Source organism: Argiope bruennichi, chromosome 9, assembly GCF_947563725.1.
Source record: "Argiope bruennichi chromosome 9, qqArgBrue1.1, whole genome shotgun sequence".
In the NCBI taxonomy this organism is placed as follows: Eukaryota; Metazoa; Arthropoda; class Arachnida; order Araneae; family Araneidae; genus Argiope; species Argiope bruennichi.
In genome coordinates, this window is record NC_079159.1 from 14,995,381 (window position 1) to 15,022,955 (window position 27,575).

The 27,575-nt window shown below is 28.4% G+C and overlaps 1 protein-coding gene across 1 annotated transcript in view; it reads right to left on the minus strand.

The window, feature by feature from the left end:
• LOC129984343 (inhibitor of Bruton tyrosine kinase-like) overlaps positions 1-12,707 on the minus strand; it is a 33,769-nt gene extending 21,062 nt beyond the window's left edge. The window contains exons 1-6 of the mRNA XM_056094206.1: positions 12,439-12,707; positions 9,874-10,256; positions 6,654-6,864; positions 5,137-5,233; positions 3,253-3,377; positions 418-621 (exon numbers count right to left, since the gene is read on the minus strand). Coding sequence (XP_055950181.1) covers positions 418-621; positions 3,253-3,377; positions 5,137-5,233; positions 6,654-6,864; positions 9,874-9,989 — 753 coding nt within the window. The 5' untranslated portion in view covers positions 9,990-10,256; positions 12,439-12,707. The remainder of the gene's footprint in view (positions 1-417; positions 622-3,252; positions 3,378-5,136; positions 5,234-6,653; positions 6,865-9,873; positions 10,257-12,438) is intronic.
• Between the last annotated feature and the right edge of the window lie 14,868 nt (positions 12,708-27,575).

Below are 27,575 nucleotides of genomic sequence, written 5' to 3' on the forward strand. Positions count from 1 at the left end.
TAGAAACAATAACAGAAAAAATTAAAGTATGAAATATTTTAATAAAGAAATGTCTTTTTAAATATTAATCTTGTTTTAGTTCATTTAAAAAAAATTACTATTCCATAATTCTAGCAAGCACTTGTATAGACTTATATATTTGCATTTTTTTAAAAAAAGCATGGTTATATGCTTATAATGTGTTTTATTGACTATATGCAATATTTAACATTTCATCCATATTACAGATTGAAATAAATTTTAAGGTTAATGCTGGAATATACAAATATATTAAATAAATCATCAATATGATTTAAGCATAATTTTACTGACGGAAATCAAAGATTAAGATTATGAATTCTATTTCTTCTATCATGAATAATTGAAACAAATATAGACATAATTTTTTTTTATTAAAATTCAACTGTCATATCATACTTGTCTGTTTTCAAGCAGGAGTAACAAATGATCTTGCCCTGCAGCAACTTGCAGACAAATTTGAGAGCCTAATCCTTTCACAGGAGAGGGAGCCAATGATATATCTTCAGTATCCTGACCCAAACGACCACCATGCCCATATCCACAAGTATACACTTGTCCAGTACTTGATAAGAAAGCACTATGAAATTTACATATAACTACCTGAAATTTAACATTTTATTTATTAGAGAAATAAATAAAACTGAGCACACAGGAAAACTATGCAGATAATATATATTATACATAGTAATAATTAATGAAAGAAGTATTTTCATTCATTAAAAATATCAATTTGAATTGTATTTTAAATGAAAATTTGTATACATTTACATAATTACACATAAAAGTAATTTGTCTCATCTCATATAAATAATACTTATAATTAAAGTATAACTTTTATTCAACTGAGTTGTAGCAATACAGAAAGAATGGAGGACTATATTATTATTAATAATAAATTCTTCTCCTATAGTTCATTTTTTGTTTATGATAAATGGTATCCTCATTCTTGATTGTTGAATTTGACAAATGTGACAAAATACACTCATGTCCAAAATTAAGGTCACAAAAAGGTTTTTCAAAGTAATTCTAAATGACGACCAGCAAAATTTAAACAAATTATATTTTCTATATTGTGAAGGACCAGAAACACGATATAAACCTTTGTTGTGGGAAATTTTTTTATTTAGCATTAGTTTTTGAGGAACTACTGAAAGTAGACCGTTTAGAAATCTGGGACTTTTGTCTGAAATTTTGTGAATATTGAATTAAAACAAAAAAATTAACATGTTTCCAGTGAGAATGAGTTCTCATAATCTTTTAGACGATTCATTGAGATGGAGAACCGTCGGCAGGCTTGAAGTTGGGCAATCTCAAGCAGAGGTGGCTCGGTGATTACAAGTGGTACCGAAAGTGGTATCCAGGTTATAGAATCAATTCCAAACAAGTGGTACTATAACCAGGAAGGCTGGCCAAGGCCATCACAGAACAAAGATGCCTGCACAGGATCGCTATTTGGTATTAAGCGCACGACGGCATAGGCTGACAACAGCTCTTCAACTTGCTGCTGCATTTGGAATAAGAATTTCCAGACAAACAGTATACAGACGTCTAGCAGAGAGGGCCCTTTATGCCCAGTGACCAGTTGAATGCATCCCTTTGACTGCATCCAACAGAAAAACCCGGTTCTTGCGGGGCCTAACACAGCAGTCTTGAGCACAGCAAGAATGGGGGCGTGTTCTTTTCAGTGATGAGTCGAGATTTACCACACAGAGTTACATTCGTCGAATCTTCATCTGGAGAGAGCGAGGAGTTCACCATCATCCCTCCTACGTAAAAGAAATTGACAGATTTGATGGCAGAGAAATCCTTGTCTGGGATGGCATAATGTTGCGCAGTCGTACACCACTGCATGTCTTTGATGCAGGTACTGTCAATGCACATCTCTATAGAGATGAGATCCTTGAAATCTATGTGAGGTTGTTTCGGGGTGCTTTTGGATGAGACTTCATATTTATGGAAGATAATGCACGTCCACACAGAGCCCAGATCGTTGATGTTTTTCCTGAGGAAGAGGATATTCGATGAATGGACTGGTCCTCGAAGTCTCTGGATCATACTCCTATTGAACATGTTCGGGATGGTCTCGGAAGAGCCATTGCACAGCGTAACCCCCCTCCTAATACCCTCCAAAAGTTAAAAGCCGCACTTTTGGAAGAATGGGCTTTGTTGCCCCAAGCATTTATTCACACCCTCATAAACAGTATGAAAGCTCGTTGTGAAGCCTGTATAGCAGTGCACGTTGGTCACACTCCATATTAGACAGGCTTTTCCCCAGATAAATGCTTTATCTCTGATTCATAATGTAACACTTTTTGATATACCCTGTTTCTAAATTCCCAATTAAAATCGTTTCCATGTTGTTATGTGTCTATGTTCTTTCTTCTATTGTAGTGTACCTCTGTGCCAAATTTCGTGGCAACAGAGTGAATAGTTTTCCATTTTTCTCAGATTTTATGTTTGTGACCTTAATTTTGGACATGAGTGTATATATAAAATTGTTGGTTAGATAAACTAAAGGGTATTAATAAAGCAAGTTTAAAAGTTTAATTACTTTTCAATTTGCTAAAGAAAAAAAATATTTATAAATAAAGTACATTATTTGAAGAAACATAATTAAACAAACATGCTTAAAGGAATATGTTACATTTTATGCCTTTCACAGTTCTTACTTTGCAGTTTTAATTTCCCTCCAAACAAATTATTTCAAAATTTTAATACACACTCGATGATAGCATTAAATGAATTATTGCTTAACCCAAAATTAAGGCATTTGAATAAATTTAAAAAAAATATGGAAGGTTTTTAATGTAAAACAGCATATATCCATAAAAATAATAACATGCTTATCATAAATACCCCTTCCACCTATTATGTAAGAAACGTGGATTAGTATTTCTTTTATAACAGAATAAAAAAAAAGAAATTTCTTTGGCATGAAAGTTCTAAAAGTTCCAAAGCAGTAATCATATCAAAGTCTATCAAAGTTAGGGTTAGTATAACGATTATAGTATGCAGGGTGTCTTGAAAGTCTTCCTTTAATTTCGAAATTCTGTATTTATTTTTTAAAAAATTAACACGCAGAAATAGACAAAATTGCAAAAGGCTAAAAATATTCTCAAGTTTACTTGGTGATTGATATTTCAAAAAGATATTTATATTTTGTCTCAACATTTATACTTGATGCTAACTTCTAATGGATTAAAGAATAAATATCTAATTTTTCTTCTTTACCTGTTTTATATCAATGAAATCTTTTCGAAAAACTTCTAATACATCAGGTGCAACCTTGCTTTGAGAGTTACCTACTCCAAGATTGTAATTGAAATTTGAGCCCCACACATATACATCAGATGGATCTAAAAATTTTTAGCAAATTATTTTAAACTAGAATTAAAATAAACATTAAAAATTTTAGCAGCAAATTTACAGCAAAAATAATGCCAAAGATCTTTTTCAGAATCAGACTTAACTCCTTATATGGCTACCAACTTTGAAAAAATAATTTTCAACTCATTGAAATGATTTTTTAAAATAGATGCATAGATATATATTTTTGATATGCAAAAGAAATTATGAAGTTTTAAGCTTATTTAAACCATGGAATTTAAAGAAAATAATTAGAGTTAAATTTGAAAAATGAAACATCCAGTAAAGTAAAGTTTACAGATTTAGAGTTAATCTTTAAAAAAATTAATTAAAATTTTTAATTTAATGTTAAGAGATTTGCAATTTAAAGCAAAATTAAAATACAATACAAAATAATTGATACAATACAAAATAATTGTTATCAATTATTAATAACACATAACTTAATATATTTTTTTCCCTTCAAATTTTATTTTAAACTAAAGGGGGAACCTATAAATGTTGTTAAGAAATTAGTCTCAAAATCAAATTAGAGCCCATTTTAAAAAATATGTTATCATATTTGTAATTTAAATGTAAAAGGAAGAATTTAAAAAACCATTTTTTTCTAATGGCTCTTTTTATCTATATAATTTATCATATATTAATAAAAATTACAGATTAAATAAATCAAAATCCAAAAAAACATACTTTTGTATTATGATAATTGTAACAAAAATTTAAAAAAAGTTATTAATAACTTTCACCAGTAATAAGTACCACCTTTCATAGCATTAAAGAATAATCAATTTGAAAGCAAATTTTAAATAACCTAAAACTGCAAAATATCGATAAATTCCTTTAGATTTCTATATTTTCTAGGTTTTCTTGCAAAAACATTTCTAAAAACATAAGCATATTTGGAAACAATAATTAAGGATTTCTCAAAATAATTTTTTTTGATATATTCCCAAATTTTGAGTTTTAAAACAGGACACCAATAAGACAAAATAAATAAATAAAAAAATAAAAATATAAATAAATTTCATTCAGTCATGGCATTTTAATAGTTTATGGTAATTTCCTTATTTACATGAATAATATATATATTAAAAAAATGCTATTTTAAAACATTGAAAACAATCTTTTTCATACTATCAACACAGATTGAACAAGATTAGATACTGCTGACAAGTTAACCCTCTTGATGTGTAATTTTTTAAAATCACTACTTAGATGCAATGTTTGAAAATAAGTTCAATTACTTTTCAAAGAAAGTGAACTGATACTATATGTCACACAATAATAATATAATATAATAAAAATCTGTAATCATAAAAATAAACACTCTAAACTGCGAAAAACGCGGGATGCAACAGAAAATACACTAAATGACAACCTGCGGAAATCGCAGGATAGGTAGTTGGAGGGTTAACACAATTTCACTGCAAGACAACTATCTTCGAAAGGAAACAGCATGTACAGAATTGATGCATATACACCTTAGTTATGAAACCAACCATTAACATCTATGAGAATAAAGAGTTGGCTCTATCTACTTTTGAAAAGTTTTTCAAAAACTTTTAACATTATTAAAAATCTATTGTTTTTGAAAGAATTTTTCATTCATTTTCGAAAGCATGTGATTACTTAATTAGTACCCTGAAATTACTCAGCATAATTATAATATAAATAAAACTGCAGTAATATTTCAAAGAATAAGAAACACAAGAAGATTAATATCAATTGCATAAGTAAAGTTTCAATTACCAGAAGGCTGGTACTCAATATATGGAAGCCGGTCCTTTACTATTATATCTAAAGGAGTAAAACCTTCATGATCAGTAAGTTTCAAACTAGCACCATTCTGAAAGGAAACAAAGAGTGAAAATCATGATAAGTATCATAAATATTTTATATATGAAAAATCTCAGTGAAAAATGTATAATGTAATGTAAGATTTGCATATTTTGAAATGTCATTTAATAAAATATTGTTAGGTGTTAAATATTGTTAGGTAACTAAGTTTTATGTTACAAAACATTTCTATTCATGTCAAGCCATATTTGAAAAATAAAAGTTAGTGAATTATAGTTTTAGGATAAATAATACTTAATAAAAAATTAAAACTGAATTTAGAAGATTTTCATCTAGAAAGACACAGGGCTAATAGATATTAAAAAAATTCAAATAAAAATATAAATTATGAAACGGGTAAACATTTAAATAAATTATGTGATCAACACAGAAGTTTCAAAATATCCATTAGAAATAAAATATTATACATAGTATGCATCGATTTGTAGTGAAAAAAACGGTCAATCTTAGATATTAGATATAATAATTTTAATAGTTATAATATTTTAACAAGTGCTTGGTATACTGGTCTATTTTTCATTATCTCTATTATACTGAAATTTTCTAAGTTTTATAGATATATAGCATTTCTCAAATTACTGATAATAATTTAAAATATTTTTACTAGCCCTGTTTGGTAACCAACTGATTCACTAGGATTAATGATTACTAGGATTTTTGATTAAATATTTTAAGTAACTATGGCTGAATGGCTTCTACAGCAAAACATTTTTAAATTTCAAATTTTGATTGACAAATAATCCATAGTATTTTAGAAGTCTTATGCCAATGTTCTGGTCATTATGCTGTGCACTTCCCTAATTTTCTGTTATATCTTTATACATCCAATTATAACACAGAAAAAAGCAGCAATATTTAAAAATGAATACACTTCAAAAAATTTTCATATTGCTTTGAACATCTGAGTTTATGATATATCTGAATTTAAACTATAATTGCAAGTAGAAAAAAATTTCAAAAATGTTATTGATAGTTTATCCTATATTAATATTTTCTCACACATAGAAAAATAGCAGCATGCCCATATTTTAACCATTGACAATGGGAGGAAAAGAATTTGGATTTCATCTCAACAATCAAATATTTGTGATAAAATATGCTGAAAAAAGTTTTTTTTAAAAAGAATAGATTTAAAAAATATTTAGCAAAAAGATTGGCATCATTGAAACAACATTTCATCATTTAGAATTTTAAAAAGGCGTAAAAATTTTTAAGTTATAATACTTTCAGAAAGTATTGCTAATGTCTTTTAAAATGTTGCTTGATTTTTTATTAATTAATTTTTTTAAATCATTTCAAGGTGCATATTTCTATCCTTCAAAGTATAAATGTGCCAAGTTCGATCATTCTAATTTCAGTGCTAACACGCACATGCACTTCACCTTTATTAGTAAAAACGAGAAACATACCATACACAATACTCTAGCTGAAGCCAATTGACCATAAAAGAAGCTCCGATGTAGTGCTGTCCAACCAGATTCTCCATCTTTAACATCAATATCAGCATTGCACTGCTTCAGTAACCATTCAACAATTTCCCACTTCCCACAAGCTACAGCAACATGCAAAAGATGCCTTCCAAATTCATCAGAAATAGCAGCAAAGTTATGGCACAACCAGCTGGCAAAAAAAAAAAAAAAAAAGATATAATGCTTTAAAAGAATAAATAGTTTTCACTAACTTTTTAAATGAAAACTAAATATAAAGCATAACCAATCATTTGATTTGAAACACTTTTTCTTATTTATAGTCAGTAGTTAATATTTTTTTATTAAATCAATTACAAACTAAAATAGTAAATATGCATTTTACACTGAGAATTATATACCTCTACAGTGAAAATAAAACATTACAAATGAATTGCTTCAGTAATTATGATGAGTACAATATTAATCTCAAACTACCATCTTGAGAATAAATATCAGTTTTTATAAAGTGAAATGAATGCTTATTAAATAACAATCTTTAAGAAAATAAAACATAAAGTAATTCATACTCCTTAATATATAAATGCAGTTAATATCAATTCAGTGCTAACAACTGAATATAAATACAAAATATGTACAGATATCATAGGAATATATACATACTGTTCCTTTTCTAAGAGAGAATTTCAATATTCCAGAATCAATAACCATTAATGAATGAGATCATTTGTATGACAAAAAGAAAATAATAAAATTTCTAATAGTGTCCAAGGTTAAACCTAATCGTGATCCTATAACTAAATTTTTAAATTGCTAGAGATAAGAATATATTTCCATTAGAATAAAAAAGCTTTAAATAATGTACGGAATTAAATTTTATGAGGTTTCAGTCACTAAATTAGTACTGAGAAAATTACTCTCAAAAATTTTTATACAGTCTGCCTGGTCACAATAGCAAAATACTTTTAAACACCATAATTTTAAACAACAACAACAACAAAAAGTTCTACATTTTTGGGACAAAAATTGACAGCGTTACATCTTTAAATATTATTGTTTTAAATGACTTTAAGTAATTTCAATCTCCACTTTGAAAAGATCCACCAATCAAAGCACTGCATTCCCTTGGGTGCCTTTGGAGGTCTAAAATAATGAAATAAAAAGCTTCATAAGCAATTTTGGTTGCAGGAGAATGGATTTTTTTCAAATAAATTAAGGTGTCAAGAATATTTTACTAACACAAGTGTATGCCCAATAGAAGCATAGAACTTTATAAATAATTGGGATATAATTTTTTTCAGCAACACTTTATTGACTCAACATAAAATATTATTTTACTTTAAACACACTCTATGGCTATCTATAACAGTTCAGAAATCAACTATTTGGCCATAACTAGAATAAACACATTGTACATACAATTATAAATGTCTTTAAGGATTGTATATATTATCCTTAGGTTCAAGCATATTCTCAAGCATATTTATGTATATCCTTATTATTTATCACTTTTTATTCTCTTTCATTTATATCCCAATAATAGCATCCAGAACATACAGTTTTTTTTTCCATTACTATTGATATTTAAAGTGATTAATTTAAAACTAACTAAGAATAATTTTATCTAAATTAACTAACGATGCTTAAATGTAAACTTTCTGGTTGAAATTTATAACAGTAAATCTAAAACACATATTAGAATTTGATTAGAAATATGAAATAAAATGTAATTTAAACACTTTCATGTTAAAGTGGCTTTCAAGTAATTTCAACATGACAATTAAAATAATAAACATTCATTCAAAATATTTTAATTTTTTAAAAAATATTGACAAAGTAGGAGATGAAAAATTATTTACACATTGTATTACTGTGAAAAATTATTTACATAATTTTGTTAATGTGAGAAATATCAAATGTATAAATATATCATTTATTTTCCAATATTTTAAATGATGATTAAATATAAAAACTAAAGTAATTTACCTTAATATTTATTCAGTCTTTTGTAGCTATTAGGGTCTTTACTTTTATTGACACATTGTTAATATAAAATTTTATTTTAATCATAATCCATATCAAAAATACAACAAGAAAATATTTTAAAATGTTAATGTATCTTATGCAGCTTGATTAATGTCATATGACTAGCAAGCATTGCTAAAACATTATATTAATGTTTTCACAAAACAAAGAATTGAAGTAGTCATTAAAAATACTGTTCTAAATAAACAAATTAAAGACATATTATATATATTTTCATTTAACAGTATATCACACACATACATACACACACACAAAAAAAAAAAAAAAAAAGCAAGAAAACTGAGAATCTAATAATTTAACCATGAACCATATATTTAACCTCTTATGACTCTTTTACCTCTTAAATGAACTAAATTCGAATTGCGAGAAAGGAAAGAATTGCAGAGGAGAAAGGAAAGTAAATTCCTTTTTTTTTTCTTAATTAGTGACATTTGCTTGCATCAATAAAAGAGAATCACATTAAAAACATGCATTAATATCATGATTCTTGTTATAGTGAAAGGTTGGTAATTTTTATAAAATGCTAATCTTTATCAATTATTATATTATACTCAATTATTATATAAGCCTTAGTTATAACCTAAATCTACTTATAACCTTATACATAAATCAAAATTACACAAGTTTTATTTGACTACTCAAACTCATTGGTGGCACAGATACAGAACAATAACTCTACTGACATCAGCAAAACCCACTTTTAATTCCTTTTATTTGTACACATGCATACATTTCATTGTTTAGTTCATACTTTTTACTTGTCCATAATTATTGCTCTTTAATACTATTTTTATTTTAACTTTACGAGCAAAAATCATCTACCAGTAACTGCCTTATCAACTAGCATCTATCAATTCAATCAATTGCCTCTATGCATTTGCATTATTGCAATAGAAGTAATTTGTATATGTCAAACACCATAAATCTCATCTCTAACAATTATTATGTATTATATATAAATGTTGAAATAAGCTGCTAATGTAAATTTAATATTTTTATAAAATAATCTATATGATTATTTATTGAATATCTAAGTTTATTGAATATTTCACTTAGTTCACATATATTGTAAAGAAATTTGAATCAGCTCAAGTGTTGTTACGATCCATGCTTAAGTCAATTTTATACAATAGAAATGAACTAAAAATACACTTACACAGCATATGTCCTAAGTTGAGAAGTGGTAGCGAATGGTACACAGCTGAAAATTTGTTTAGCATGAAATGAAGACCTGCATTTTGAAGTACAATCTCGATCTATTGTATGCTCCATTACTTTCGTAACACTTTGTATCTTGCTTTTCCTCTCTTTGATATTTAAACTGCCCTATATCACTCATTCATCCAAAACTAAAACTAGAACTAGTACTAATTTAAACCAAAAGAAAATTACAACAGAGTCAGAAATAATAATTGCTCAACAAAAATAAGAGTACTAAAAGGAAGAAAAGAAAATCATTTACAAATTTGTTTCAGCACCCCATAATGGGGATGCTGTGCCTAACTGCAGCTTTAGAAAGCCATAATGGTATTGTGGAACCTGTAATGAAAGAAAACAGAATTTTAGTTTTAACAAAGGGTATTTTTTCTTTATGAAAACCACAATTAATACCTTTTTTCCCCCCCCTACTTGGACAAGCTTTCTTAGACATAATATCAGCTTTTGTTTGGTTTCTCTCGCAATTATAGATGTATTTTTACACATCTCTAATGTAATATGAATTGTTTTGCAATACTTTCCATTATGTTAACTTTCAATACACTGGTAAAGTTATAAAATGTATTTTTCACTACTAGAAAAAATATAGAATATCTTTTAAGCTAAAAAAAATTGCAGTTGATGATTTCAGATGTTCCAGGAACAGAGGTGAAGCAAAGATAAATGTCACCTGGGTTATAATAATTATTATTTCATCCCATGTCATCATCATCGGTTTAATATGGCATCCAGGGTATTTTGCAACATTTACCCAGGTAATGAATAAATGGCACAGATTTTTTTTTCTCCTCTCATCTTTGAAACTAGAACAATAACTGAGGCATGCACATTTTCTTGTCTCCCAGTCACTATGCCATTTTGAAGGCATCACATTTTCTTGTCTCCCAGTCACTATGCCATTTTGAAGGCATCACATTCACAATTTATTAAAATTTATTTGTATACAAAAACAAGCAAAAAAAATCATTTCCTCCTGTTTAACATTCTTTATGTAATTATTTTATATGGGCACAGAACATTTTTTTTTACTTTAAAAAACACTTGATAGTTTTATTAACAATATGGCATAAAAGCTTATTAGTATTGCTAGCACATTGGAATTATTTTATATACAACTCAAATACTTTGATAAAGGCTTGCGTAATGAAAAAACGATTTGATTAAAAAAAACAACTTTAAAAAGATATTTGAACTTTCTTATTCTATTGGTATTTCTTATTCAGTTATTTTAGGATCATGACAAAATTTCAGTTATGATTAAGTCACAAAAGAACTGCAAACATTTTTACAAGATTTCATGGCTATTTTGATGATATATAATGACTGCTTGGAGATTGAATTTCAGATATTGCTACAATATGGTAGCACCATAATTTTTTGAGTTAATTTATTATTTAGAAAGTTTTTGTCTAAGAATGTCAGAAATGATTTTACATGTTAATATGTTTAATGCCATGCTGAAGTACAGATTATTAATGATTATATTTTATCTTTTATTGTAGTCATAACTGTTGTTTGCATTGAAAAATGAATGAAGAGTAATATGATAATAGTAAATATAATAATTACATCTTAACAAGAATATTTTTTTTAAAATTCAAAATAATTTTTTAATACATGCAGAAAACACTATCTTATACATCACATCTTATTTTCAATGTGGTCTTTAAGTAATTGGCCACCAAAATATTCAACATTACACATATCCGTATTTTATTATACACTAAAATAATAATAGGAAATATCAATTCCAGTTTGCATACTGAAAAATAAATTATGATGTTTTGTAATTTATTTAATGTGCACTAAAGTTTAAATACTTTACAAGATGAAATGTAACAAAACCTTAGACAGAATTAAGTAAAAATGATTAAAAATGTATATGATTAATAGCAAACAACTTTTAAAAGTAATATAATAAAAAAATTAGTATGTGAAAAAAAAAAAAAAGATCAATTCCAAATAAATGAAAATGATTGAAAAATTTTGAAATAATTTCATCAGTATTTCCAGAATTCATTCATATTTCACCTAAAAATTATTGATAATATTATTAAAGCATTAATATTTAGATATGTTAGATCTATCAATGTTGTCAACTATTTTTTAATCTACAAAGATTACACAAGTTGAACTTAGGCAGTACTAAATGATTGATTAAAAATATTTTATTCAAATTATAATGTGCATATGATAAAACCAAGACAGATGTGAAATTTAAATTAATCTTTTTTATCGATACATTAAATTTAATATATGAATAGTAAGGATGGTCAGTCAATTTCGGTATTTTTCCATATCGAAGTGTTGAAGATGCTGTAGGAAAAATATTAAATTTGTATTTTATTCCATTAATTAGTGGAATTTCATTCATTACTGTTAAGAAAACATGATGAAAAAAATGCAAACCACATATTTATAAATAGAACACAGACTTGTATAAGTATTCAAGGTAAAAGGCATTAATCTCATTTAAATATAAAACAAAAAAGAATGTACGTACGAGTCAACAGAAACTGGACACGCTGTCAAACATGCAATATGACGTGAAAGATCTTTCAAAAATCATAACTATCTCCAATATTGATACAGCTTTTTCTAAATTAATAATTTTTACTAAGAGAACCACGAAATGATTAAAATGCTTTAATGGGAAGCAAGGTCATTCAAAGAAATAAAATAGGAAATAACGAAAATGTGTATAAAAATAAATATTATTTTCGAACTTCTAATATTAATGTTTTTCTAAAATCGAATACAAATATTGCGTAATTGTGGCCAATAGAAGTTGAAGTGTTGGAAAAATCTGTCATTAGGTATCGTATTATAATTTTGACACTTTCATCATGTGACAAATGTCTATTTCACATCTCTGACAACTTTTTAAACATTTCAATGAATAAAATTTTAATTTTTCATCGTAATAATTAATAATCTAATCTTAATATATATAAATTACGTGTCACGTTGTTTATCCGCGATGGACTCCTAAACTACTTAACCGATTTTAATCAAATTTGCACACCGTGTGCAGTTTGATCTAACTTAAAAGATAGGATAGCAATTTTTTTGAATTTTTAATTAGAATTTTAATTATTAATTACAAACTAACTTTCCCGCCAAAAAAATCTTTTCATTTTTTCCATCGCCAAATGAGTACGGCTTCAGTTTTTTTTCCCAACAGTCATGAAGCTAGGCTTAAGATTTTTCGGCTGATTATTTCAAACGATTCTATTTATTTTCTTAATGTTTGATGCATTTAAAATTAAACATTGTTAATTAATAGATCTTTCAGATTCATTCTTAAGTACTTTTGAATTAAAATAAAACAGAATAAAGGAAATTAAAAATTTCTAATCTGCATAGCGTTACCCAAACTGGAGTAGAAAATTCGCGCATTTCCTTTAGCATAATTGGCGTTGAAAATTCACCCATGCGCATTGTTTTCTTATTGTTGACAAATATTTTCAATGGATGCGGATTTGGTTTTGATGGTTTAATATGTTTCCGACTGATTATTTCAAACGATTCTGTTTATTTTTTTAGTGTTTGATGCATTTGAAACTAAACATTGTTAATTAAACGACCTGTTTATGATGAATCTGAGAAAATTTTGTTGGAAACTTCTTGAGATATTATATAAATTAAGAAAAATATTCTTTAGTGCCATAAGGTTTAAATACTCAGCGACTCTGTTTTCAGTACTCATATTTAAAAAAAATGCTTTGTTTCAGTAAAAAAAAATATTATTATATTTATTGCAGTTTAATCATTTCCACTTTAATTTAAAGCATAAATTCTACGGGAGCTAACAGAAAATTAGAGAGATACATATTACGTTATGGCTGAAGGCCTTTATAATAATATGAGTGAATTATATGACTATTAAAATTTGAAGTTTTAAAATATTTTAATGAAGAAGCAATTAAAATGGGAGTTCCATAAAATATTTAATTATTAAAATTTTAACGTGCATTAAGATTGGTGAACCAGCTGGTCGCCAAAGGCGGCTAGTAAATATATAAATTTAAGTGAAATCAACGCATTCCCATTTTTAGAAATGATAAGGAATCTTTTTTTCAAAGCCCAGTACTTTGCGATTCGAGGTTCTTTTTAACGCTAAACATTCGAATCCCCTAATATAATATAATTTCACTTTAAGTGTTCTTAAATGTTAACCTGCACTTTTTATTTTTAAAATTTTTCAAATGAGATATAAGTTAATGAAATGTCTGGTATGTCCCTGATGTGAAACGGCATCTCTACTCTGTACAACAGGCTACCAAGCATGGAGTTGAAGTAAAAATGACCAAAATGTATGCTGATTTTTTTCGTAATGAAGAACTTGTTGCAGTTGGATCCTGGAGAGATGGCACATGCATTATGTCTATGAGGGTTGTTATCCCAGCAAGTCCAGCTGAGATAAGTATTGCTACAGAGACTGAATCTTTGCAGCTATGGCATGAACGCCTTGGTCACCAAAATAAGCGGTATGTTCGAAAGCTGCTAACTGATATGGGGATATCTGTAAGTCATGCAGCGACAAGTGAATTTTGTGATGGATGTGCTCTTGGAAAAGCTCATCGAAAACCCTTCAAGTCACGTCCCTATAGAGCGATGTCAATTGGTGAAATCATTAATGCTGATGTTAATGGCCCTATGTCTGTGGACTCCTTTAGTGGTGCAAGATATTATGTTTGCTTTAAAGATGACTATAGCAAATATCGTAGAATCTTCTTTTTGAAAAAGAAAAGTGATGTTAGTTGTTGTCTACGTACGTTTCTCAATGAAGCGACTAATCTTGGCCATGTTGTGAAAAGTTTCCGTTGTGATGGAGGAGGAGAATTTGACTGTGGTGAAGTTCAAAAGATACTTGCTGAAAAAGGTATAGCACTAATTTTTAGTGTACCATACACGCCAGAGCAAAATGGTGCAGCAGAGAGGGAAAACCGAACAATTGTTGAACTGGCTCGTTCTATGCTTGCAACAAGTGCATTGCCTCGGTAACTTTGGGCTAACGCATGTGACACCGCAGTGTATCTATTAAATCACACTGGTTTATCCCCAGATGAAAGCAAAAGTCCTCATGAGCTTTGGACTGGTGAGCCAAAAACTAAACTTGACCACCTTAAATTATTTGGAACCGAATGCTATGCACATATACCAAAGATCTTCAGAAGTAAGTTTGAAGACAAAAATGTTCATGGTCATTTTGTGGGGTATGTAAACAAGAAAGATGGTTATAAGATCTATCTGCCTTCTCGGAAGAAAATCATAAAATCTCGAGATGTTGACTTCAAACCAGAACGTTTGTGCACCACTCCTGTGACAGTGGAGGTGGAGGAAGACTTAAATGAAAGGTATGAAGAAACCCGGAGTGAAGAACGTAATCTATCCGAAGAACAAGAGCCTGTTAGAAAATCTGGAAGAATCCGAAGCTCTCCTGCATGGATGAAATCCGGAGAATATCTGATGGCAAACATAGCTGCAGTAGAAGAATTTGAAAACAGTGAAAATCCATCCACATATTCTAAAGCTCTTTCGTCAAGTGAAAGTGACCTGTGGCTAGAAGAATGAAAGAAGAAATAAAAGCCCTTCATGAAAATGAAACATGGGAACTTGTTGAGAGACCCAAAGGTTCCAAAGTTATCAACTGTCGATGGGTGCTGAGGAAGAAATATAATTCAGATGGTACTGTGGAACGACACAAAGCTCGTCTTGTAGCCAAGGGTTATGCCCAAAAAGCAGGCTTTGATTACGACGAGACATTCAGCCCTGTTGCAAGATATGACACTGTGAGAGCTGTTCTTGCTGTGGCGGCAAAAGAAAATTTGTACTTGCAGCAGTTTGATGTAAAGACTGCCTTCTTGTATGGAACCCTTAAGGAGGAAATGTTCATGACACAACCAGAAGGCTTCAATGATAATAATGGGAGAGTCTGTAAATTGCATAAAAGTTTATATGGACTCAAACAAGCACCACGTTGCTGGAATCAGTGTTTTGTGAATTTTATGAAAGATCAGGAACTTAAAGTCAGTACAGCTGATCCCTGCTTGTTTATCAGACACAAAAATGACAAGAAACTCCTTGTTGTTATCTATGTAGATGATGGCCTTGCTGCTGGGACAGACAGAGTTGAAGTGGAGGAGCTCATGAGTCAACTTGGTCATTCCTTTCAGATCACAAGGGGTTCATTGAACCAGTTTCTGGGTATGAACATAACAAGATTGAATGATGGTTCAATTTTTGTGAATCAGTGTGCCTATCTGAAAAAAGTTCTCTCAAAATTTCATATGGACTCCGCCAATTCAGTGTCAACTCCAAGTGACAAAAGCTTTGTTTTTGATGACACAGAAAACAAACTGATAGGGAAAGAAGTCCCTTATCGCCAGGTGGTTGGCAGTCTCATGTACCTTGCAACTGCTACAAGACCTGATTTAGCTTATGCTATAAGCATTGTTTCTGAAAATCTTGAAAATCCCAGGACCTCAGATTGGTGTGCTGTAAAGCGAATTTTTAAATATCTAAGAGGAACTGTAGATTTTGGCTTGTTATATCAAGCAAAGTGTCATCCCAATAAGCTTGAAGTGTACAGCGATGCTGATTATGCAGGTGATTTAAAAACAAGACGCTCAAGAACTGGAATGGTCTCTAAATTTTCATGTGGAGCCCTCTCGTGGATGAGCCAAAAGCAGAAGAGTATGGTGTTATCTACTACAGAGGCCGAATATGTTGCTGCGAGTGAGAGTGCTAAAGAACTAATCTGGTTGAAACATCTGCTCAGTGACATAACAAATCTCGAAACTCCCTCTCTTCTGGTAGATAATGCTAATGCTGTGAAACTCGCCAAGAATCCCGAAAACCATAAACGGTCCAAGCACATAGATGTCCGTTATCACTTTGTGCGAGAAAAATTCATTGATGGTGAACTGTTCATCAAGCATGTTCCTGGTGAAATGCAATTAGCAGACATCATGACTAAACCATTGCCTAGTGTTAGGTTCAAAGAATTGCGTACCTTGTTAGGACTGTTTTCATTTAATAGTCTTCTGAATGAATGTTAATTTAATCTTAAATAAGTTATGGCTTGTGGAGGAAGTATTGTAACAACTCAACTTTAGCTCTGACAAGCAACAACTCAACTCATGTTTACCCAAGAATCTTTACTTTGTAGAATTCAGTAATAAAAAAAAAACGGTTGCGTTGCTAGCTCCCAATATGCATTTTGTTTCTTTTATTTGTACTTAATTAATTGCTTTTTGTTTTTACCAGAATTTATCGATAACCTTAACAACGTCTGATTTTTCAACATCGATTCAAATCTCATTATGCCCAAAAGAAGGAAATTCAACCACAAAATCTCGAGAAATAATTAACTGATACTGGAGATATTTTTAGTACATTAAAGTCATATCAAAATAAAAAAAGGAGTTTTATAATTAAGATTTTAATTATTCCGCGCATGTGTGAAAGCCTCAAACTGCGCATGTGCAAATAGCAAGAGCTGTGGTATGCGTAGGCGATACATTTCTTTGTTTACCTTTGTTTGTCAATCACGTCAGAACGGCTGAACGAAATTCGATGAAATTTAGCACTGAAATAGATTATAGTCTGGAATAGGACATTGGCTACTATTTCTTCCAGTTAATTTTTTATTAATTAAAAACTAACTTTTCCGCCAAAAATCTTTTAATTTCCCCACTGCCAAATGAGTAAGGCTTCAGTCTTTTTTTCCCCACGCTAATGAGATTAGGTTTAACAATTTTTTGACCAATTATTTCAAGCGATTCTGTTTATTTTCTTAGTGTCTGATGCATTTAAAATTAAACATTGTTAATTAATCGATCTTTCGGATTCATTCATAAGTACTTTTAAATTAAAATGAAACAGAATAAAGGAAATTAAAAATTTCTAATCTGCATTGCGTTACCCCAACTGACGTAGAAAATTCACACATTTGCGTTACTAAAATTGGCGTTGAAAATTCACGCATGCGTAGTTCGTTCTTATTGTTGACAACTGTATTTTAATTTTAATTAAAAGTTTAAAAATCATGTGTATTATACTCTTGTAGCTATCTCAATCGATAAATAAAATAGACTTGATTTTAAAAATATACGGACTTGGTTTGAATCTTCTGCTAGCCCAACTCCGCAAGGACCGCAGTATAGTTCTGGCTGTAGCTTCCTCGGGCATTGCTGTAATTTTGCTTACGGTGGCCGGACGGGACATTCCGTTTTCAAACTGCCGCTTAATCTTGCAAGCAAAGATACCCCAACATGCAACATCACCAAAAACAGCGGCCAAGGAGTCCTTTTTCAGCAGTGCAAGTTAATATTATGGGACGAGTGCACAATGTCGCACAAGCATGCATTAGAGACGTTAAACCGCAGCCTGCAGGACATCCGCGGCAACCAGGCGGTGATGGACGGCGTTGTCGTTTTTCTCACAATGACTTGTTTGCAATTTTAGCGAGCACTTGCGGTCTTTCAAACCCCCTTCAGCTGTGGGATAAATACAAGGACGCTTTCTCAGAAGATATCGTGCATAGGTTGGATGGCACTCACAATGACCTAATCATTAACCAAGCTTAGGTATTGATTGAGGTGCAAGATGCCTAGGTCAGTTCTACATATGCTTCAAAATTTCCACGCGAACAAGGTCGCGGGTAATAACTAGTTTAGATATAAATATAAAAATTTATTTAAAAATAATTAGTAATTAGATATTAATTCCTACCCCACCCCCCAAACAACCAACTTCCAAAGCTTATTGTTGGCGTTCAATTGTTAAGAGGGTAATAACTATTCGCCATATTTCAAATGTTAATAAACTCAAAATATTTCAACAGTCCTCTGCTGTCATTGTTATAAACAGCAATATAACTGTTTAAATGCTCAACAAAGATACAAATGCAAAAAATCTAACAGAACAATGTAAAATTTAACTTAATCTTTCAATTTGAGTTTTTGTCAACGTTGTGGCAACAGGCTGCTAAAAGCTAATTTTTCTCACGCACTCATAAAGTGCTCGAGCAGCTTAAATTTTATTTTCATTTTGTGCGAAATAAATTATTAGAATATATGATTAAATATTTTGAAAAATTAAAAACAGAAACTTAATTTATTGGTTAAAACATTGGTATGACTGAAAAGATTACTCTTTGAACTTTAAGATGATGTTATAATCAATGTATAATATTTAAGATGATGTGCTGTAATATTTTCGAAAGTTATCCCGGAAATACACAAAATTTATTTTAATTTTTAGTTAATTAAAATTTCAAAAAAAAAAAAAAAAAAAAATCCCTTCGGGTTATTTATTTTTATCCTCCAAAGTTCTATAAATCTTTTTATTTTTTTTTTTAAAAATTAGTGCCTCAAGAATATTTTGTTAAATACGAGTTATACGACTGAGAATCTATGAAAAAATTTAAAATTCATCAGAGAATTTATTGAGTCATATTAAATAAAATTATTTACTTCATTTAAACAATTTTGTAAGCAAATGTATATCTATCATTAAACGTTTACATATTAGTGTCGGAATCTGATTAGAGTGAATATCCTGTTTATATTAAACTATGTATGTCTTAATTAAAATTGATTTATTGAATTAATAATATAGATACTGTAAAGATCATAGAAAACTTCTACTTGTATTGTAGAAAATATCATATTTTATATTCATTTCATACAGGTTTATAGATTAAATTTCAAGTAAGAATTAAATTACCTTTTAATTTCAGCTTTTCACAACATGATGGCAACATGTTGATAAAAGCTAAATTTTCCTATGTACGCTTAACATGCTCGCGCATGTTAAATTTTATTTTTATTTTGTGAGATAATGAAATATGGTTAAAATATTTTCTAAAAATTCATTAAAAATAGAAACTTCAATTATAGGTTAAAACATTGATACCATTAAAAATATAAGTTTTTGAACTTTAATTTGCTATAGATTTCATGTTTTGATGATAATATTTTCGGAAGTTATTGTGAAAAAGCGATGAAATTTCGCTAAATATTTAATTAATTAAAATTCTAATTAAAAATCCGAATAAAATCCGTTGAGTAATACTGCACATGAAAGTGAGCACACAGAGGCCTAAGATAGAGGCAAGCGAATTTTTCTTTCGTTCATACGCCCCGATGAAGATAATAATTTGTCTCTAACTCACTTTGTTTCGATTAATTGAAAATATTTTGATTTTTAAAATAATTTTAAAAAAGATTCGAAGATCCACTCTAAAATATTATAACATGATAATATTTTAACCTTGATTCGTTTTATCTTTAATTTATATTTAAACTTTGGTATTAATAGCAGGAATAAATTGTTAACAAAAATGTATTTACTATCGATGCAACGTACATGCGTAAAAATGTAGGAACTAAAACAATAAAAAGCACTACTGCAAAATAAGCATAAAATATTTTTAAAATTTCAATAAAATCAGAAAATAAAAATTGATATCACTGAAAAGTTTATTTTTTTTTAAATTTCAAACTGAAAAAATTAAGTTTTAAAAATTTCAACTGAAATTGGTCTTTATTCAATAATATGCTTCGAAATGACTGGAAATATATCAATATTTTGATTATTTCTAATTAAAAATAAAATGTTAAAATTATAAGAACTATTAGTAAAGAAGTACTTATTGCTGAAGAAGGTACTGTGTGCCAAAATTGATAATTTTATGCCCAATGATAATGTTCTAGAAAATTCTTCGAACCATTTTTTTTTTATTATTCATGTTTCAGTTTATGAATAGTTAGCACGCCTTATCATAATAAAATTATAAGAAGAAATAAATCACTTTTATGTTATAATGATGAAATTTTTGTTAAAAGGTGTAAACTGCTGTAGAAAAAGAAATTGTGTACTTTTATGGAGAAAAGAATGCTTTTATTTAAATTACTTTCGAATAAAAGGTAATTGGTTGTATTTTTGAAATATTGAACTTATAAATTCCTTTGCTGATTTTTTATTGTTCAGAGTAAAGCTTTGTTTCGGTTTAATATTTCATCTGCTTGTCTGTAAAGCAGATTTTACATTCAGTCAGCTACAATCCATCCAGTAAGACCACGCATGCACAGAAACTGCACAGTAGCAAGTACTTGTTCTGACGAGGCAAGAGCTTGCTATTGTCCGTTCTCTCAGCGCATGCGTAATTTTCTTCCTGCGCATGTGTGGTCTTACTGGAATCTTAACCAATCACGGCTTGACTCGATTGAAGCCATTAAAAATAAGGTATATGTAAGGATTTTTTTATTTTTTTTATTTTATTTATTCCATCTGAAAATGGTGGCCGTCTTGAAGTTTTAATGTTTCAATAGTCAACAGAAATCGCTACAATTAAAAAATATATAAAAAAACATTCTGGAAATAGCCAGATGTTTATTTGGAATTTTATTAATACTGATAAATAATATTGTTATTAATACTGATGAAAGCAACAATTTATACAGATAATTCGCTTCCGAAAATATTACTAAGACATTAGGTTTCAAATAATAATAATAAACAAGAAATATAAATTTTTTTAAAAAAGTCAATTCCTACTTTTGTAAGAATTGAACTCGTGTGAAAAATAATAAAAATCCTTGCATTTTACCGATTGAGCTACTGCCTGTTGATTTCAATTTTCATTAAAAACTGCTAAAACTCTCTTTAGAGTATTAAAAATTTATTAAATTTAATAATTAATGAATTAATATTTGAAAAAAAAAGTATTAACATCAAGTGTCACCCACTAAAAGTTTAAAAAAATGTATTTGAATTTGAGTGGATGAATAAAAAGTATTTTATTAACGATTGAAAATTTAACAAGATATATAAATATATATAGGGAGAGTGTGAACTAATAGTAGGAATTGAATGAAAAAAAGATTAGATGGAACTAATCTGATAAAAGAAACCTTAACATGGAACTGCAAGTTTATTCCTTTGAAGTTGTTGAAGTTGAAGAATATTTTTACTGGATAGAATTTTCAAAACATCCTTGAATTTCAAAGTGTTAAGATTCATAGTTCCATGTTAAAAGTTGTTTTTGCCAGTTTAATTTTATCATTTTAAAATTCATTACGTGTTTTTTTTTGTTCGAAGTCTGCCATTCACAGAGCTATAAGAATAAATATAATGCCTATTAGTACAATCAAAACGTGTTTTTGTGTAAAAAGAATAAGAACTAAAGTTCTGATTGATGGACGCATTTTTTCAATATTTTAAATAAACGAAGATTTTATTACACTAAAAACTGCAAACTGCAACAATACACACACGATAATACAAAAGCAAGAATAATTTATACACATATTAAACCAATCAGCATGCTTTTACATCGATTATTTACTGAAATTTGTTGTTAAATAACATAAGGAAATATTCCATACGATCATAAATCCATCGATTTTACATTCAGTTGAAAACAAAATATCAGTTGAATGAATGAGGTGATTTTATTCCTAAAAGAATGAAAAAAAGTCCATACATATTTTATGTACATAAAGCAAACATATATGAACAATAAATTGTATCAGTTGATGACATATGTAGCATCAAAAATGAATAAAAAGCTTTAGAAAATCTGATTTGTAATTTTAAGTATATTTTATAACTTTTTTAATAAACAACATATATCAACAAAGTTCAGTTATTTATTCCAGGTTTAAAATGAGTTTTAAAAAAATTAATATTTTGTGACAAAAAATTCGGATTGAATTGTCGCATTTCATTACTTTTTCTGAAACAAAAATTTCTCTAGGATTAAACATTATATTCTTTTTAAATATGTATTCTGTAAAAGTTTATAATTTTCGTAAATAATTATTAATATGATCATTTGATCATTTAAAAAATTGTGGTTAAGAAAAATATTTGATCCTCTTAAACTTTTTTCGCATTAATTGTTTCGAAAAAATTGGTGAAATTCTTTTATAATAATAGTAAAAATGTTCCATTAGACAAAACTAATGGATGATCATCAGTATTTTGTAAAGAAAAAATCGTTTTACTTTAGAAATATAATGCAAGCGATTTATGGATATAAAATATAACTTTTAAAAATTTATATATTAAAATACATTTAATTAGAATTTTAAATGGAATTAATAGTTATTCCTTCTTTATTGATTTTAAAAGTAATGAAGGCGACAAAAATCTGTAAACAAGGTCAATTCATTCTAAAAATTTTGCGAACTGTTTGATAAATACAACGAAAATATTAGCAGGAAATAAAAAAATATACCCAAAAATGGCAATTTTCGTAATTTTATTTATGGAACTTATTAATACAAAGATCAGTATGACGATATTTAATTCATAAACTTCATGATAAAAATAACTCATGATTTCTACAATTACAGATTGCAAACATCAGTTCTTCAAAATGATGCCATTTAAAAGCACACAAATTTCATGGAATATTCATAGCGAACACAATCGCAGACGAACATGAAAAGATACATACAGTACATGTAAGAAAAATGATTAAAAGCCTCGCTTGGAGTATGTATTTTCACGCAATTGTAGACTTGTTTTACTTACAATATTTTAGATCTACAATTACATATTTCCTTTGCTAAATTATGCCACATTCACTCGCTTTTAAGAGTGAAGGTCGACCATACATTAATCTACAGGATTACGAAGCGTTAACCAAAAGCCAATAGAATTATAGCCTTTGAAGCACTGCATTCGCATGCAATTAGCTAATAGTATTTGGACACGTTTGATATCTTGTTTTGAAATGTATTTTAACTTTTCTAATTAAGATATGAGTTCCAAGATAAAGGTCATGAAGAATTGAACGAATGGTGAAAAAAAAGTAGACATGCAACTGCTTCCATGCTACTGATACAGTGAAGAAAATTGCAAAAATGATTCGGAAAGAACAATGCAATAAAAAAGTTATTTACATTAATTTAAAATAGCATTGCCACATCAAATAAAATTTGATTAATTTGTACTAGTTATTTTTCATGCTCAAAAGAATAAATAATCCTCTGTTTATTTATTGAAAAGCATCTGAAAAGTATGCATTTTAAAGTGGTTAAATTATAGGTTTAGGTTAATAAAATCATGATTTGCATCAACAAGTAGGTTTAGAAAAAAAAGTGTAAAGTTTGTGACACATAAAACAGAAGAAATCAGAAATTAGATGTGTGCGAGCACTGAAGTTTTGTTTCATTATTATATCCTACAATTTTGCGAGTTAGAGTTTATTTTAGAAAGGACATAGAATATGTCCAAACAAAGATACCGCAATACAGATCTTAAATTTCGTATTTATTTACTCGCATTTTGAGCCACTAAATGAAAGTTCAGTGCTCAAATTTCAGCTCAGTCAATGCCTCTTAAATATAGTACAGCATTTAGAAGTTTTTGGTTCATCGTACTTAACATGGAAAGTGTATCGAAATTCCAAATCTTGCGACTTCTCAGGTCACACACTTTAATTTGATTTAATTCTATTGATGAAAAATTAATAGCAAACTCTAGAAAATTAAAAAAAAAACGTTTATAAGTAATTGCAATAAAGTATTTAATTTAGTTGTAAAATATATGGAAAAGTTTATTGAAAGAACTTAACCCTGTTTTACAAGATCTTAACTATGCATACGCAATATGCCAATTCTTTCTCTAGGAAATCTAATCTAAAATATAATATTTTATTTTCTTCCTGGCTGTTTAAGATAAATTTAATCCACCCATCTAAAGCTGCCATCGTTTCAAAATATAAGGCTTTTAAAATGTTATCCTGATATAAAATAATTATCATACATCAGAACTATTTTAGGAAGATAGCTGGGGATACCGAATTTACTTTATGAAATTGTTTGATGATATGATGGCGCTCCAAAATCTTTTATATTATGCAAGGATTCCTTTTGAAGTTTTTAATATTTAATAATAACTAGCATAAAATTTGAATTCCCACTTTTTTTGAAATTTAACATAGGAAACAATGTAATATTGCTTGAGTACTATTTTGACTGCATTCTTGTTTAAATCCTGAAAGTGCTAAGTCGTTCATTCCACAGAATCAAGTGTTCGCTCGGATTTTGCTAATTCGCATTTTCATTGAAATAATCGCAATAAACTGGAAATTTTCCTGTTAAAAAACAAAATTCTGTTTTTAACCATTCAGAAAAAACCTACTTCTCAAGGTCTACCAGTAAAAGCATAACAGAACTGATTATGAAGATATTCTTCACAGGTTAAATATCAGAACAGAAGAAAAACTCCTGTCAAATCAGGAAAAATGCTTTCAAAGCATTTAATGAAATAACCTACATTTTCAATTGATTTTTAAAAATGTTAATCGATTAGTTTTATTAGTCATTTTTATAAGACAGAATTAAAATTAACCGTTTGAGTGTCATGAAACTTTACAAAATTCTCGCTGACATCGCATCTTACATCAGGAAAAGTTCCAGTTTATTATGACTAGAGTACATTAAGTAATAAAGAAAACACGCACCAAAAAATTCGAGCAAACTTATCATTCGATTCTGTGGATTGAGTGAGTTAGCACTTATTATGTCTTATGACACTCAAACGATTAATATATAAAATAAATGCTGTTAAAATTTTATCATGGGACATCGTAATTAAATTGGTAGCAGATTATTCTTATTTTGGAAATATTGATTTATTAAATAGTTGTGTAAAAAGGAAGAAAGCTATTTTAAAATCCTGTTTCGTTAGAAGTAGTTGTTTATGATAATAAACTATACATAACTAACAAACACAATATAAATCAAACTTAGCATAAAAAGTTTAGAAATTTTGAAGTAGAATACTTTTCATGATAACAAATGGGAGATTAAAAATAGCAAATAAACAATTAAGTACATCAAACTCGATTTGTTTTACATCAAGTACATCAAATCCAAGAACATCTGCGTTTGGGAACAATAACAAAAACTTTTGCGATATGGAAGCAGTTGCCAGATGTCTACTGAAAATTACGATGCTTGACAAACATCAAAGAAATATGCACACTATTTATTTATGTACAGCAGTATATGTATATATAGTTATGTATATAAGTTATGACATCCATGCGACGTTTGTAAATGTACTTAAAGAAGTCGTATGCAGTCTATGCACTATCACATGGGACAGCAAAATGCGTAGGATCAAAATGTTTATTGTACATATAATGGCAATAGATAAATCCCTGTTTTCTTCATACAAATAAATAAAGTTATGTTAGAAAAAGTTCAGTAAGGCTTCAAGAATCTACAGAATTCTAACGAACTTAAACAAAAAGAGAAAATTTACGATTGCGATTTCAGTCATCTGAATTACTTAAAAAAATAGTTTTATGGAATTGTAGCCAAATTATCGTTTGGGAAATACTAATATTTTTGTTTCTTGTTATTTCATTTTTGAATTACGTCATATTCAAGTAGCCAATGAACTAAAACTTCAATATAGAATATTAAATAATCGTTTGCTTTTGTTTATTTTATCTCATGATTTGGGATTAGAATAATAAGTTTCTTCTTTTATTTTTAGTAACACTTAAGTGTAAAATTAAGATAGAATTTTAGCTGATTAGATTATATAATTTATGGAATATTGGAATGAGAAATTTCAGAAGTTAAGGAAGAAATTTTAATCGGCGAAAATAAATAGCAAACTTCTTTCAAAATTATTTGGATCGCAGATAAAAGAATCTTATATAATTTATGCTTAAAGAAATTTAAGTAGTTATTAAAAACTTCAAAATCTTTGTAATAGATCTTTTTTTCTTTTAATATTTTCAAGTTTATGTCTTTTGATCAATTTGCTATTTTCAAATGTACAAAATATAGTTCACATGTTAATAAAATTAAAAAACAAACTTATTGAATTTCACCCGAAAATTTTAATATTTTGATAATAATAAAAATTAATGATCCCTCTGAATTCTTGTAAATGAAAAGATATAGAATAAAATCAAGTTTTAATACTAACTGAAAAAATCAATTTACATTTTGATGTTGACAGTTTGGTCTATATGGATTCAAAAATTGTATTTTAAGATCATAATAAAAAGACCAATTTTAAATAAAAAAAAGAAATTAATATTTTAAAAACCAATTTTACTGTATTTTATTCAAAAATTTTGATAATAGTAAAAAGTAATGATCGAAGAGAATTTTATTAAAAGAAAAAGTATCAATAAAATTAAATTTTAATATTAAATAGAAAATTAAATAAAATTGATTATTTATTTTTTGGATAAAAAAAAAGAATTGAACAGAATCGTAAACTTTCCCTTGAATAAAATGAAACTATCAGAATCTAAGATCTACGCGATATATTTTAAGATTTGGGCTTGCATTTTTATGCCAAAAAGCACGACTTTTCGCTAAATGCGGAAAATCTAGTATATTTGGCTTATAGGTTCTAGACCTTTAATTGACGGTTTACTAGTAGGACGGTATTTTTTGTAAATATATTTTAATATGAATGCCTAAGAACAACTTTTCTATTGGCGGTACTGAAGGCTTATCAAAAAGGGTTTTGCCTGACCAATTCTCTATACCAGATATAGGATATGTATGAACCTTAATAAGTATAAATTCTATTTAAAATAAATTAATAAACATAAATGACATAATAATAATAATAAATAAATTA